This window comes from Talpa europaea (genome assembly GCF_964194135.1).
Source record: "Talpa europaea genome assembly, chromosome: 16".
Lineage (NCBI taxonomy): Eukaryota > Metazoa > Chordata > Mammalia > Eulipotyphla > Talpidae > Talpa > Talpa europaea.
This window is the reverse complement of record NC_140084.1, coordinates 49,084,623-49,100,903: the sequence shown is the minus strand read 5'-3', so window position 1 is coordinate 49,100,903 and position 16,281 is coordinate 49,084,623. Positions and strand designations below refer to the sequence as shown.

General features: G+C 54.8%; 2 protein-coding genes across 2 annotated transcripts; both read right to left on the bottom strand.

The window, feature by feature from the left end:
- Positions 1 to 5,184: 5,184 nt before the first annotated feature.
- LOC311186134 (vomeronasal type-1 receptor 4-like) lies at positions 5,185 to 6,123 on the bottom strand (the record flags this gene model as incomplete). The annotated part of the gene is made up of 1 exon (XM_084257018.1): positions 5,185 to 6,123. One exon carries the CDS (start codon positions 6,121 to 6,123, stop codon positions 5,185 to 5,187), a length of 939 nt encoding a protein of 312 aa, XP_084113144.1.
- Positions 6,124 to 13,778: 7,655 nt separating this feature from the next.
- LOC311186133 (vomeronasal type-1 receptor 4-like) lies at positions 13,779 to 14,717 on the bottom strand (the record flags this gene model as incomplete). The annotated part of the gene is made up of 1 exon (XM_084257017.1): positions 13,779 to 14,717. One exon carries the CDS (start codon positions 14,715 to 14,717, stop codon positions 13,779 to 13,781), a length of 939 nt encoding a protein of 312 aa, XP_084113143.1.
- Positions 14,718 to 16,281: the final 1,564 nt, after the last annotated feature.

Genomic DNA, 16,281 nt, shown 5'->3' with positions numbered 1-16,281 from the left:
ATGCCACTGAGACATTCGGTGATGAATGTACAACCAGAATGACAAAGTCAAGGGCCACCAATCGGACCCCCTTTCTTCCTGACAGACTCCAGAGGCGACACTGCAGACCTTGAAGAAGAGGGTGCACAGGCACACAGAGGTTCCTGGTTCATCAGATTCACTTATAGGTTTGAGGGCGACGGGATTGCGGAACCTGGCTGGGCGGGGGACAAAAGAAGACACTGACCCCACACACACCAGGGGCCCCTCAGAAATGGCTCCACAGAGACCAGAAGCTGACTGACCCTGCGTGTGTCCTGCCATTCCAGGGCAGATTCATTTCCCAAGACGGGTCCTGACAAGGTTCCACTCACTGGTAAGGTTTTTCTCTAGACGGATTCAAGCTGGGACTCAAGCTCCAGGGGTGTGAATAAACTGGGAGCTCCGCGGGCAGGGAGGGCAGAGCCGTCCCCCCACCCCGGGCTTGGGAGCCCAGAGCCGCCAGGAGCCTGGAAACAGCCCGTCTGCTTTCACCCCGGGAGCCGGAGGCAAAGGCCTGAGCCGGGACGACGGGCCCCGACACCCCGTGTGATAAGCGTGTGGGGACGAGCTCGGCCCCGACGTCAGATCTCGGGCCCAACCGCTGAGGAGAGTCTGACCTTCACCTCACGGTGAGCAGAGAGCCGGGCGCGGGACAGGGGTCCAGGCCGCAGACGGGCCGGGGAGGGGAATCCACGGCCCGGGGAGCAGAGAGGAAACGCACCGTCCCGGGTTCTGCCCCCGCCGCCACCAGCAGCCCCGCGAGGCTCCTTCTGAAAGGGCAGGTCAAGGGTCACGTTGTCTCTGTGGTCAAACAGGCCCCGACATCGCCTCCGCTCTGTTTCCTCCTGCGCGCCGCTTTGCCCGCAGTGAGGGGACAGTTCTCTGGGGAGGAGGCAGAACAACGTGCCCGCGGCGGCCTCACCCAACGTGTCGGGGACCGTCTCCTCCCCCCCGGCTCTCAGACGGGTCCTGCCGGGACCAGAGCCCCGTGCAGACCCCGGCCCTGTCTCACCAGCAGGGAGGCCCCTAGACGCCCCATGGTCCTGGGCATCAGGCCCGGGCCCCGCCTCAGGAGGCTGAGCAGCAGGAGCCCCAGAACCACCAGGCTGAGGTCAGAACCACCACGCTGGACCCCCAGTCCCTGGGCCTTAGAGCCTGAGCAGAGCACCAGCTGCCCTCAGGGTGGGGGCCTGCACCCCGCTGTCTTCACTAGCCTGGGAGATCTCTGCTCCAAATGTGCTCCAGGAGCAAGTCCTCTCCTGTCCGTGTCCCTCCTGCACCCCTGTCCTCCTCCCACACCTGCCGCCGTGAGCACAGAGCAGACTCACTGCTTCTTGCCGCCCGGGCGCTGGGCTCAGGGAAAGGCTCAACCTGTGTCCTTGTGCTGGGCCCAGGACCCCCGTCAGAACCGCAATTATCGGGTCCCCTGGAGCTGCCCGGGCAGTGACAGGCCTGGGAGCTCAGAAGAGTTGGGAAAACTGTTTCTGCTGCTAATTGCCTAGAACAACTTCTGGGTCCTCAGCGGCTGTCCAGAGATTGGGGTGTTGGGGAGACTCTGATTCCCTGGGCGCTGGGGCAGGCAGAGTTCCTGGGAGGAGCCCCAGAATAAACAGGACAGCCTGGAGTCTGCAGAGGAGGTGCGGCCCGAGGAGGCTCTGCTCACTGCGGGGTCACACACAGGAATCAGGGCAGCAGGGTGGTGATGGTGCCCGAGGTGCAGTGGGTTCTCGGGGGAGACCAGGCCCGAGCATGTGTGTGTGGGACCGGGAAGGCCCGACCCGTGGCCTTGGGGCTGCTGAAATTGGGTGGACACCAGGTCGGGGAGGAAGCGGACGGTGGGCTCTGCAGGGACACAGATGGGGGAGGACGGGCAAGTTGCCGAGACGATGCCAGGAGGTCGGATGGCAGAGAGGGCACAGCATGTGCCGGGAGGGCGTTTTGGGGTCTTGGGGGCTGGTTCCCGGGCGGGGAGTCCAGGTGACGTGTGCGGGCGCCAGGGCACACAGACGAGGACGCTCAGGAGCGAGGAGGAGCGTGAGGGGCAGAGCATGGAGGGAGCAGCACGGTGGAGTCTGGGGTGGAACGTGGGGGGGTGGTTTTGGCCACACATGGTGCTGATACTTCACCAGTTTCCCAAGAGAACACAATTAAGACTCACTTAGGGCCTCCCTGGGTGCACAAGGGGTTAAGCACCGCACTATGAAGTGATTCCAGTTTCAGCTCAGGGACAAACGTCTTCTCTGTGAGTGTCTGGAAAGAGAGCACACTCACGTGCAGGACATTTACAGCACAGAAACCGATAGCTTACAAGACAGGGAGACAGTTTCCCACAGACAGTGTTGGGGAAACTGGACAACCTCACACAGCAGAGTGGAGCTGGCGCACAAGCTCCCACCACCGTGAACATGAACACAAAATGGAATAAACATTGGGTGGAGGACCTGAGACCGTAAACTCCAGGGAAGAAAACACAGATCGATGCCATCGCGATCAGACTCAGAGATGTGTTTGGGGACCAATCCCAGCAAGGGAAACAAAAGCAAAATGAAGCAACTGGGGCCACATCCCCCTCAAAGCTTCCCCACAGCAGGAGAAAATCGCGTCTCCATGAACAGTCCTCCTGCTGGCTGGAAGAAGATACCATGGACTTCTGAGAAGCGTTTAAGCCTGAAATCCACACAGAAGTGTCAAACTCACCAGTGGGCTGTGGGCAGGACTTGACCTTAAGGACACAGCCAGACGTGGCAGGGTCTAGGGCTCCAATTGTGGTGAGGACACTCGCTCAGGAGGTGCAGATTTATCGAATCAGAAATTCTTTACAAGGAACAAAGCTTCTCCTGTCAGGCTCTAGGACATGGAGAAACTGGACTTGGGGATGTGGGGCGCTCCCTGGGCACAGTAACCAGGTATCATCAGGTGTTTGCCGGTCACACAACAGGTTCGTGGACAGTAGTACCAGGGAAGGACCAACATCAGGGCAGCAAGAAACGCACAGACAGCATCAAACAGACTCAAAGAAGAAGGTGCTCGCTCCACCTCCTCCACAGAAAGGGCCCCGCTGGTTGGTGACCTTGGGGCAGGTGGCAGAGCAGGGTGGCATAATGGGTGGTTGTGGGGGGAGACCGAGTCTGGGGCAGACAAGACCCTGTTTGTGGTATCCAGGGACTGAGGACAGAGTGAGCTCATGGGGACTTACTCTGCCTCACCGGGCTGGGGCGTTAAGTATGTAAAAACCATACCAGAGGGCTTAGAAAGATGGGATGAGGAAAATAGACTCATATTTTCACGTTCCGATGTGGCACAGGTGGATTCAGTGACTAAACGTCGCTGTGGTGAGCTCTTAGAAACAGAATAAAATTTCTAGGTTAAAATCAAACAATACTGGGCCTCCCTGGTGGTGCAAGGGGTTAAACGCCGCACTGTGAGGCGATCCACAGCCTCTGCAGCAGGAGTTTGAACCCAGGCCTTCCAGGATGCAACCCCCATGGGTGTCTCACCCGCTGCTCCCATGAGCAGTGCGTTTAAGTCAGTCTGCCAGTTCTTATATGAATAAATATTCCTTAAAAAAAAATTAAACAATACTTTGTACACAACTTTCAAAGAAGATGCGGTGATTACAATGCAGAAATATCAAGTGCATTTGTAATATAGGATCACATTTAAAACCTAAGGAAAACAAGCTAGCATAGACAAAATATGAAAATTATACATCTAATTATACATCTAATATAATAAAATTATACATCTAATATAATAAAAAAAATACCATATAACACTTAAAGGTGAATTGCAACTTTTAAGTTCAAATGTTACCATACACTTTGGATTATTTTTAAGAGCTATGGTTAAACAATAAATTGATAATAGGAAAAGCATGTATTTATTTTACAATCGATGATATAGCAATATACACACCAGATAAAACACACTTTAAGAAATGTCACTATTCTAGATAATAGGATGGGTCATTTCTCTCAAAGTAGGAAGTTCTAATGCGTCGATAAATGACATGATTGCTGTAGGTGGACACGGATACAGGTGCCTACACTACAAGCACGCAGGCCACACATGTGATCGCTGACACACATCTGCAGATCTGCATGGGCACACATGGAAACAAAATGCAGTTGTACGATGTGAGCATCCATGAGCTTCTCCTCTTTGTGCTTTGTGGTCTGAGAAAGTGTGTCACGTGAGCTCAGATATGTACAGACAAGTCTGTCACAATAAGTGCTTTGAGTCGCACACTGTTGAATGCTTCATATTTTGCGTGAGCTCCACGCTGTACATTCAGAGCAAGCTCTAGACATGTCCCTCCTGAGACTGAGGACACACGTCCTTGGCACCGTGAACACACAGGGGATCCAGCTCTTTCCTTCCAAGTGTGTCTCCCCAGGTGCCGAGTTTCCTGAGCCTCCACCCTGAGCGACTGGGCACCTCCAGTCTGTGTCTTGCAAACCCGCTCACATCCCCTTCACCGTGAGAGAGATTTTGCTCCTGCACACTCCAGGCCACGCAAAGCTCGTCTCCTTGAATCCTCACCATCACACTCACCCTCTGGTGCTCAAAACCACTTAAGATGTGCGTCTGTGCCTGCTGGACCCAGCCCTTCCGTCCGCAGGTCTACCAGAGGCTGCACTGGCACGGAATCGCCATCACACGACTTCTCAAATAAGGGCTCCGCCTCCCTGAGGGTGGAATGTGCAAGACTGAAAACTGCTCCCGAAGCCGGACTCGCTGCCAGGGTCTCCCTCAGGACAGCTGACTCCAGCTCCAGGGCTGCCCTGCACCCACCGTGCAATTTCCCTGTGTCCGCAGCTCCATTCCATTAGGACGGAACATTCCTAATGTTCCCTTAGGAACATCTCAGAACTTACTGTGAGAATTAAAGTGACACAGCTGAGGCCTCTCCGCTAGGCCAGAGAGTGTACCAACCGCGTGCTGTCTCCCACACATTGCGAACCATCTGGCGCAAGGCTATGCTTCCCACAGGAGTATTAGGGACCCCTGTACAGACCTCGTTACGGTGACTGATCCAAAAACACTTGCTGTGAAGAGGCTGCTCCGCCTGTCCATAAACCTAAGTCACTCACGACTGCAGTTAGCACTGGGGATGTTGAGCGAATTATCGAATGAATAAATGACCGTGCACTCACACGCGGTTTACATATTTCTCAAGGGTTTGTGGCATTTACTATTCCTCATCCGAGCAGAGCGCAGCAGTGACACCTTGTATTCCTGGCTCAAGAGCAAAAAAGGACAGAGAGTCGGGAAAGACAGCGTGATTACTGTATTGATGCTATAAAGATACCAGTCGGGATTATACATAACAGCCACAACCATCTTCAGCACAGAGGAAATGATGTTAAAGCAGACGAAGGTGCTGACCAGGATGAAGATGGTGTGAGTGGCCCTAGACTCGGGGGAGGATGTGGAGGAGGTGAACCCATGAAGGTGCCGGACCCGCCGCCTGTGCCGGGACAGGGTGTAGACCATGGAGCCACTGGCCCCGACCATGGTCACAAAAAACACAACCTCGGGGAAGGAGAGTAAAGCCCCATATAAGAAGTCTCTGGCTGTGCCGAGACGAACAGAGGAACACTGTCCATACCTTTTCCTGCTTGTGTCATTTTTGTCACTGGAATTGCTAGACATGAACATGGCAATGATGGAATTTACCAGCAGGCTCAGGACCCAGCACAGGGCAAAGCAGGGCAGGACGCACTTGGGAGGTTTCCCTCTCAGCCCTGCCCCCCTGCAGCGCCAGGGGCTGATGGTGACGGCCTGGACCACACTCAGGAGGCAGGTGGTGCTGATGGACATGGCCCTGCCCACCTGTCGCACATAATGGCAACATCTGCATCCAAAGTCGTTGAGGATGGGGATCTCCCCAGACAAGGTCACTGGATAGCAGATTCCACCCGACATGAGGACCAGGCAATTGGCCACAATCAGGTTCTTGACAATGAAATCGGTGGCCCTCGGCCGACAGCCCGCGAGAGAGACAAAGAGGTGATGGGAAAGGAGAGAGAGGTTCCCCAGAAGCCCGAGTGCAATTTGTAAGAAGAAAATCATTTGTACGGCCAAATGCCTGGCGTCCATCCTGCCAGTTCCCAGGCTGACGTGGGCCTTCTGAGCAGGAGGACCCTGTCCAGGAACCCGAGGCTCAGGCTCCTGGATCACGGCAGGTGCAGCCCTGACCTCCCCTCCCAGCACAGCTCCCGCTCTGACATGTTCACGTCAAGGCGCTCATCCTTTCGAGACTTTCAGTGCCTGAATGGACAACCAGGACTCACGGCTCTGACGTGCCCCAGGCAAGGTAACTTCCTTCCTCACGACTCCTGAGGCGGCCCTCTCCAGACCCCGCGAAGAGGAGAGCGCACAGGCACACAGGGGATCCTGGTTCTCCAGACTCATTCCTTGGTTCGGGCCGAGAGGAGAGCTGCACCTGGCTGGGCGGGGACAACACAGGACACTGGACCCACACTCACAGGGGCCCCTCAGCCGGGTCTCCAGGTAAATCACAACTAGATTTGACTGATTACTTTGTCACCAGTAGTGGTGAGACCCATGCACTTGATTTAACTTTGGTAGTGACAAATTTCCACATAGTTTGATCTAATATCTTAGTCAATTTTATTTTTTCAAAAGATTTATTTATCTATTTATTATACAAGCACTGGGTACAGTCAGAAGAGGGGGAGGGTGAGAGAATTCACCAGAGCCAGAGCGAGAAGCAGAACAGGCAGACTGACGAAACACACGGCTGAGGGGAACAGTGGGCGAGAGGAGAGGTCTGAGCCCCATGTAGGACCCTCTCCAGCTGCCGGTGTCCAACCGATGCTACAGAGGCTGCGAGCAGTTTCGCAACTCAGCGCTCAACCGCTGCGCCACCGGGATGGCTCAATATCTTAGTCAGTTTTACACTTTGCTAAAGCTACGGAGACCAGGGAGCCCCCAGCATGGGATACAGGGTGTCCTGGGCTCTCTGTGAGCCTGGCAGGTGCAGAGCGGCAGGACGGCAGGAGCACAGCAGAGCCTCGGGCCCCTCCAGGAGCTGCGCGCCCGAGCACCAGGACTGGAAGTGCAGCCTCGGAAGAGAGCACAGGGAGGCGCGGCTCCTGGTCAGAAACCTCAGGCAGCAGCTGTTGGCACCTGAGCTGCAGGGCTGGGTCCCAGGACGGCCAGTCATGAGACCAGAGCGTGCGTGAAGGGGAAGGAGCAGACACAGACCTGCCGAGGCGGGACTGGTGCCCAGAGTGACGGGGTTATCACATGGACAGCGGCAGAGATGGGACAGGACACTCTTCAGCCTGAAAACGTCTGCAGCCCGCAGCATTATTTTCCTACAGTGCTGCTGTCCCTACACTTAGGAGGAAAGTCTCTGCACAGTGCAGACCCATGGACGCAGCCCGCTGCATCCCTCACCCTCCGTGTCGGGGACTGTCTTCTCCCCACCGGCTCTCCTACGGGCTTTTTGCCAGTACCAGAGCCCCATGGAGCCCCCGGCCCTGTCTCACCAGCAGGGAGGCCCCGAAATGCCCCATGGCCCTGGGCATCAGGCCAGGACTCCTGCTGAGGAGGCTGAACAGCAGGAGCCCCAGATCCTCCACACTGAGGTCAGAGGAGTCAGGGTGCTCCTGGGATGCCTGGACCCAGAGCCTCCTGGGCCTGTGGAGCCCGAGCCAGACACCAGGCGCACACAGGGTGGGGGCCTGCACCCCGCTGTCTTCACTAGCCTGGGAGATATCTGCTCCGGCTGTGCTCCAGGAGCGGGTCCCCTCCTGCCCGTGTCCCTCCTGCACCCCTGTCCTCCTCCCACATCCGCGCCCGGGAGCACAGAGCAGACTCACCGGCTTCTTGCCGCCCGGGCGCTGGGCTCAGGAAGGGCTCATCCTGTGTCCTTGTGCCGGGCACAGTGCACCCCAGAATATACTGTCTGCCGCTGGGACCCACTCCCCGTCAGACCCGCAATTATCGGGTCCCCTGGAGCTGCCCGGGCAGCGACAGGCCTGGGAGCTCAGAAGAGTCGTGAAAATTGTTTCTGCTGCTAATTGCCAAGAACAACTTCTGGGTCCTTAGCGGCTGTCCAGAGATTGGGGCGTTGGGGAGACTCTGATTCCCTGGGCGCTGGGGGCATAAGAGCTCATGGGAGGAGCCCCAGAATGAACAGGACAGCCTGGAGTCTGCAGGAGGAGGGGCAGCCCGGAGGGGCTCTGCTCACTGAGAGGTTCACCCCCCGGAGTCAGGGTGGCAGGGTGGCAGGCCCAAGATTCAGTGGGTTCTCGAGGGAGTCTAGGCCCGAGTAAGGATCCGTGGACTAGGGCGGCTGAACTGGGTGCAGAGCAGGTCAGGGAGGAGGCAGACGGTGGGCTCTGCATGGACACAGATGCAAGAGGGCTGGCGGTGGCCGAGTGGTGGGCAGGAGGCCGGATGGCAGAGAGGGCGCAGCATGCGGCGGAGAGGGCGCTCTGGGGACTTGGGGGCTGGTGCCCCGGCAGGGAGTCCTAGTGACCTGTGCAGGAGCTGAGGCACACAGACCAGGAGGCTCAGGGGCGAGGGGGAACATGAGGGACAGATCATGGAGGGAGCAGCACGGTGGTGTCTGGGGTCGAAAGTGGGGGAGAGGCCTGGGGCTACATGGGGTGATACTTTACCGGTATCCAAAGAGAACACAATTCAGACTCACTTAGGGTCTCCTGGTGGCACAAGGGGTTAAGCACCGCACTATGAAGTGATCCACAGCCTCTGCAGCACGAGTTCAATCCCTGGCCGGCCAGGGAGAAACCCACAGGGTGAGGCAGCCCTCTCCTGACTCACCCGCTGCTCCCCTCAGCAGTGTATTGCAGTCAGAGCCTGTTCTATTTCCTGCTCTGTCTCTGGTGGATCCTCTCAACCCCGCATCTCTGGCCTATACCCCAGCTCTTGTATGCATAAATAAATAAATCTTAATAAATAAATAAATGGCAGAAGCGGGATAGACAGGTGACAAGATGATGAGGAGAGGGAGTCCATGGATTCCACTGCAGAGCTCTCCTCACCAGCACGATCCCGTCGCGGTTACTGGAGCTCCCTTCACTGCTCACAGCCACGAGCCCTGGGGGCTGTGGCCAATGCAGATGTCCGGGCCCCAACCCAATGCAACAAGGCCCGGGGCCTGCACCGCCATCACAGCCCAAGGTCTCCCTTCCCCTCAGCGGCTGCAACATTAGCATCCAGACGCTAAGGGGGTCACATGAGTGGGATCCCCCCTTGTCTATGTTCCCAGGTAGTGTCTAGGTGGCCCCGGCGTCTGCCGGTCTGTTCCCCCAGAACTCACCCCTCTTTTTCCCACCCAGCAACCACATGGCGCTCTCGGCCTTGGCCTGGCGGCTTCTTGGTCAGTTCGTCAGCTGTGGGCTCTGTCACCTCTTGGCTCTTGCAAGTGAACTTGTGATACAGAAATCGCTACAGGAACCTACTTTTACTGCCTGTGGATTCCAGTTTCAGCTCAGGGACAAACGTCTTGTCTGTGAGTGTCTGGAAAGAGAGCACACTCACGTGGAGGACATTTACGGCACAGAAACCGATAGCTTACAAGACAGGGAGACAGTTTCCCACAGACAGTGTTGGGAAACTGGACAACCTCACACAGCAGAGTGGAGCTGGCGCACACGCTCCCAACACCGGGAACATGAACACAAAATGGAATAAACCTTGGGTGGAGGACCTGAGACCGTAAACTCCAGGGAAGAAAACACAGATCGATGCCGTTGCGATCAGGCTCGGAGATGTGTTTGGGGACCGATCCCAGCAAGGGAAACAAAAGCAAAATGAAGCAACTGGCGCCATATCCCCCTCAAAGCTTCCCCACAGCAGAAGAAAATTGCGTCTCCATGAACAGTCCTCCTGCTGGCTGGAAGAAGATACCATGGGCTTCTAGAAGCGCTTAAGCCTGAAATCCACACAGAAGTGTCAAACTCACCTCCAATGTGCTGTGGACAGGACTTGACCCTAAGGACACAGGTAGACGTGGCAGGGTCTAGAGCTACAAATGTCGTGAGGACACTCGCTCAGGAGGCGCAGATTTATCGAATCAGAATTTCTTTACAAGAAACAAAGCTTCTCCCTCAGCCCCTAGGACCTGGAGGAACTAGGGTTGGGGGATGTGGGGTGCTCCCTGGGCAAAGTAACCAGGTATGTTCAGGTGTTTTCTGGTCACACAACAGGGTGCTGGACAGCAAAGTCAGGGAAGGACCAACATCAGGGCAGCAGAAAATGCATAGACAGCATCAAACAGACCCAAAGAGGAAGGTGCTCGCTCCACTTCCTCCACAAAAAGGGCCCTGCTGGGTGGTGACCTTGGGTCAGGTGGCAGAGCAGGGTGGCCTGAGGGGATGGTTGTGGGGGGAGCCGGAGGCCAGGGTCAGACAAGACCCTGTTTGTGGTATCCAGGGACTGAGGACAGGGTGAGCTCATGGGGACTTACTCTGCCTCACCGGGGTCGGCTGTTGAGTATGAAAAATCCATACCAGAGGGCTTAGAAAGTGGGATGAGGAAAACAGACTCATATTTCCACGTCCTGATGTGGCAAAGGTGGATTCAGCGACTAAATGTCGCTGTGGTGAGCTCTTAGAAACAGAATGAAATTTCTAGGTAAAAATCAAACAATACTGGGCCACCCTGGTGGCACAAGGGTTGAAACGCCGCACTGTGAGGAGATCCACAGCCTCTGCAGCTCGAGTTCGATCCTAGATCAACCAGGATGCAACCCATATGGCTGTCTCAACCGCTGCTCCCCTCAGCATTGTGTTTCAGTCAGTCTGCCTGTTCCGTTCCCCACTGTGTCTCTGGTGAATCTTCTCAACCCCCCCATCACGGCCTGTATCCCAACTCTCCTACACATAAATTAATCTTTAAAAAACAATCAAACAATACTTTGTACACAACCTTCAAAGAAGATGTGGCGATCATAATGCAGAAATATTAAGTGCATTTCTAATAGTGTTATAGGGCAGGGAGAGGGGCAGCCCAAACCCCGCAAACCTGCCTATTTTAAATGGGTTCTGCCATCCGCCGCATCAACACAAAACATAGGAGACTTTAATGGGAAGGAACTTTAATAAAACTAGGAAACAATACAGGTAAGGCAAAGAGTCTAGTTTCTAAATGAAGCATCCAGAGTTACCCGTCCCCTCGTGGATAAAAGTCCATCCAAATGGGATCGGCCCAGAACAAGGCCCCAAAGCCTGCCACAAGTCTAAAGCATCTTCCAGTGGGGACCCACAGAAAAGGTCACAAACAACTGGACAAGCCCGGAAGGAAAAGAGCAAAATCAACATCAAGATAAAAGCTGCCATTGTTACCTCCTCACGGGTCTCACCCACATCTGTGTCACCTAGTCCACCAGCAAAAGACAAGCGCAGTTTCTTCACGTGTCTCTAGGCTCCATGCGCCTCCTCCAGGTCTCCTTCTGGCTCCATCCTGCTTCCTTCCTTAGTCTCTTCTGCATTTTCTCCTCTTCCTGCTCAGCTCCACCCTCCCTTGGGTGGGGCAGGGAACCTCCCCCTTTCCTGGGGACCACCCTGTTACAATCCCCCCTTTTAATTTTTATTCCACCGTATCTATGGTTAAAGTTCCTTCCCCTTAAAGTCTCCTATGTTTTCTGTTGATGCGGCGGATGGCAAAACCCATTTAGAATAGGCAGGTTTGCGGGGTTTCGGTTGCCCCTCTCCCTGTCCTATAACAATAGGATCACATTTAACACCAAAGGAAAAGAAGCTAGCATAGACAAAACATGAAAAGAAATTCTAAAATTATACATCTAATATAATAATGAAAATACTATATTACACTTGAAGGTGAATTGCAACTTTTAAGTTCAAATAAATGTTACTATACACTTTGGTATTTTTTTAAGAGCTATGGTTAAACAGTAAATTGATAATAGGAAAAGCATGTATTTTTCTTAACAATCGATTATATAGCAACACACACACCAGATAAAACACACTTTAAGAAATTGCTGCACCTCCCCCTGCAGTGACCTTTAGGGTTAACCGTCCCTAGGTCTGACTGGGCAACCAGCGTGCAGGGGGAGAACAGCATAACACCCTGAAGCAGAGAAAGTACAGCAGAAGTTCCCTGAAAAGGCAGAAGCTTATCAAAAGATAATGACCACCAGGAACCACTACAAGAATGCTAAAAATCTTATCCCCTCTTTCTAGAACTACAAACTTTAATCCCTTATTTATCTTTCTAAACTTCCTTCTTTCTTCTATAAAAGTCATTGCTTGTTATGTAGATCACCTCCCTGATGGTGATAGACTGAGCCCAGGAGCAAGCTGATTTCATTGATATTCATTGTCCCTGTGCCTTTGGAAAACATATATATATATTGGTCACAAACTCAAAGAAAATGACACTCAGATTTTCACTCTTGAAGTGTGTCTGTGTGTCATTTCTTTCACCGACGCCCTGACCACCCTGCACGCTTCTCTCAACCCTGAGGTGGCCTCACCGTCTACTGCTGTGCTGGTCCACGGCAAGAAATGTCACTATTCTAGTGAATAGGATGGGTCATTTCTCTCAAATTAGGAAGTTCTAATGCGTAGATAAATGACATGATTGCTGTAGGTGGACACGGATACAGGTGCCTACACTACAAGCACGCAGGCCACACATGTGATCGCTGACACACATCTGCAGATCTGCATGGGCACACATGGAAACAAAATGCAGTTGTACGATGTGAGCGTCCATGAGCTTCTCCTCTTTGTGCTTTGTGGTCTGAGAAAGTGTGTCACGTGAGCTCAGATATGTACAGACAAGTCTGTCACAATAAGTGCTTTGAGTCGCACACTGTTGAATGCTTCATATTTTGCGTGAGCTCCACGCTGTACATTCAGAGCAAGCTCTACACATGTCCCTCCTGAGACTGAGGACACACGCCCTTGGCACCTTGAACACACAGGGGATCCAGCTCTTTCCTTCCAAGTGCGTCTCCCCAGGTGCCGAGTTTCCTGAGCCTCCACCCTGAGCTACTGGGCACCTCCAGTCTGTGTCTTGCAAACCCGCTCACATCCCCTTCACCGTGAGAGAGATTTTGCACCTGCACACCCCAGGCCAGGCAAAGCACGTCTCCTTGAATCCTCACCATCACCCTCACCCTCTGGTGGCTCGATACTAGCTAACATGTGCGTCTGTGCCTGCTGGACCCAGCCCATCCGTCCGCAGGTCTACCAGAGGATGCTCCGGCACGGAATCGCCTTCACACGCCCTTCTCAAATAAGGGCTCCGCCTCCCTGAGGGTGGAATGTGCAAGACTGAAAACTGCTCCCGAAGCCGGACTCGCTGCCAGGGTCTCCCTCAGGACAGCTGACTCCAGCTCCAGGGCTGCCCTGCCCCCACCGGGCCATTTCCTTGAGTCCTCAGCTCCATTCCATTAGGACGGAACATTCCTAATGTTCCCTTAGGACCATCTCAGAACTTACTGTGAGAATTAAAGTGACACAGTTGAGGCCTCTCCGCTAGGCCAGAGAGTGTACCAACCGCGTGCTGTCTCCCACACACTGCTAATCATCGGGAGCAAGGCCATGCTCCCCACAGGAGTATTAGGGACCCCTGTACAGACCTCGTTACGGTGACGAAGCCAAAAACACTTGCTGTGAAGAGGCTGCTCCGCCTGTCCATAAACCAGAAGTCACTCACGACTGCTCTTAGCACTAGAGGTGTTGAGTGACTTATAATGAATAAATGACCGAGCACTGACACGCGATTTACATGTTTCTCAAGGGTTTGTGGCATTTACTATTCCTCATCCGGGCAGAGCACAGCAGGGACACCTTGTATTCCTGGCTCAAGAGCAGAAAAGGACAGAGAGTCGGGAAAGACAGCGTGACTACTGGATTGATGTTAAAAAGGAACCAGTCGGGATTATACGTAAGAAACACAACAATCTTCAACACGTAGGAAATGATGTTAAAGCAGATGAAGGTGCTGACCAGGAGCAGGATGGTGTGAATGGCCCTAGATTCGGGGGAGGACGTGGAGGAGGTGAACCCGTGAAGATGCCGGACCCGCCGCCTGTGCCGGGACAGGGTGTAGACCATGGAGCCGCTGGCCCCGCCCATGGTCACAAAAAACACAACCTCAGGGAAGGAGAGTAAAGCCCCATATAAGAAGTCTCTGGCTGGGTCGTGACGAACAGCGGAACACTGTCCATACCTTTTCCTGCTTGTGTCATTTTTGTCACTGAAACTGCTAGACATGAACACGGCAAAGATGGAATTTACCAGCAGGCTCAGGACCCAGCACAGGGCAATGCAGGGCAGGACGCACTTGGGAGGTTTCCCTCTCAGCCCTGCCCCCCTGCAGCGCCAGGGGCTGATGGTGACGGCCTGGACCACACTCAGGAGGCAGGTGGTGCTGATGGACATGCCCCTGCCCACTTGTCGCCCATAATGACAAAATCTGCACCCAAAATCGTTGAGGATGGGGATCTCCCCAGAGAACGTCACTGGATAGCAGATTCCACCCGACATGAGGACCAGGCAATTGGCCACAATCAGGTTCCTGACAATGAAATCAGTGGCCCTCGGCCGACAGCCCGCGAGAGAGACAAAGAGGTGATGGGAAAGGAGAGAGAGGTTCCCCAGAAGCCCGAGTACAATTTGGAAGAAGAAAATCATTTGTAGGGCCAAATGCTTGGCGTCCATCCTGCCAGTTCCCAGGCTGACGTGGGCCTTCTGAGCAGGAGGACCCTGTCCAGGAACCCGAGGCTCAGGCTCCTGGATCACGGCAGGTGCAGCCCTGACCTCCCCTCCCAGCACAGCTCCCGCTCTGACATGTTCACGTCAAGGCGCTCATCCTTTCGAGACTTTCAGGGGCTGAACAGACAACCAGGACTCACGGCTCTGACGTGCCCCAGGCAAGGTAACTTCCTTCCTCACGACTCCTGAGGTGGCCCTCTCCAGACCCCGCGAAGAGGAGGGCGCACAGGCACACAGGGGATCCTGGTTCTCCAGACTCATTCCTCGGTTCGGGCCGAGAGGAGAGCTGCACCTGGCTGGGCGGGGACAACACAGGACACTGGACCCACACTCACAGGGGCCCCTCAGCCGGGTCTCCAGGTAAATCACAACTTGATTTGACTGTGCATTTTGAAACTACTGGTGAGAGCCGTGGCACTTGATTTCACTTTGCTAGTGACAATTTTCCACTTATTTTTGATCTAATATTTTACTCCTTTTTTTTTAAAGATTTATTTATCTATTTATTATACAAGCACTGGGTACAGTCAGAAGCGGGGGAGGGTGAGAGAATTCACCAGAGCCAGAGCGAGAAGCAGAACAGGCAGACTGACGAAACACACGGCTGAGGGGAACAGTGGGCGAGAGGAGAGGTCTGAGCCCCATGTGGGACCCTCTCGGGCCGCCATTGTCCAACCGATGCTACAGAGGCTGCGAGCAGTTTCGCAACTCAGCGCTCAACCGCTGCGCCACCGGGATGGCTCAATATCTTAGTCAGTTTTACACTTTGCTAAAGCTACAGAGACCAGGGAGCCCCCAGCATGGGCTACAGGGTGTCCTGGGCTCTCTGTGAGCCTGGCAGGTGCAGAGCGGCAGGACGGCAGGAGCACAGCAGCCTCGGGCCCCTCCAGGAGCTGCGCACCCGAGCACCAGGACTGGAAGTGCAGCCTCGGAAGAGAGCACAGGGAGGCGCGGCTTCTGGTTACCAACCTCAGCCAGAGCTGTTGGCACCTGAGCTGCAGGGCTGGTCCCGGGACGGCCAGTCATGAGGCCAGAGCGTGCGTGAAGGGGAAGGAGCAGACACAGACCTGCCGAGGCGGGACAGGTGCCCAGAGTGACGGGGTTATCACATGGACAGCGGCAGAGATGGGACAGGACACTCTTCAGCCTGAAAACGTCTGCAGCCCGCAGCTTTATTTTCCTACAGTGCTGCTGTCCCTACACTTAGGAGGAAAGTCTCTGCACAGTGCGGACCCATGGACGCAGCCCGCTGCATCCCTCACCCTCCGTGTCGGGGACTGTCTCCTCCCCACTGGCTCTCAGACGGGCTTTCTGCCAGGACCAGAGCCCCGTGGAGCCCCCGGCCCTGTCTCACCAGCAGGGAGGCCCCTACATGCCCCATGGCCCTGGGCATGGCCAGGACTCCTGCTGAGGAGGCTGAACAGCAGGAGCCCCAGATCCTCCACGCTTAGGTGTGGGGAGTCAGGGTGCCTCTGGGATGCCTGGACCCGCAGCCTCCTGGGCCTGTGGA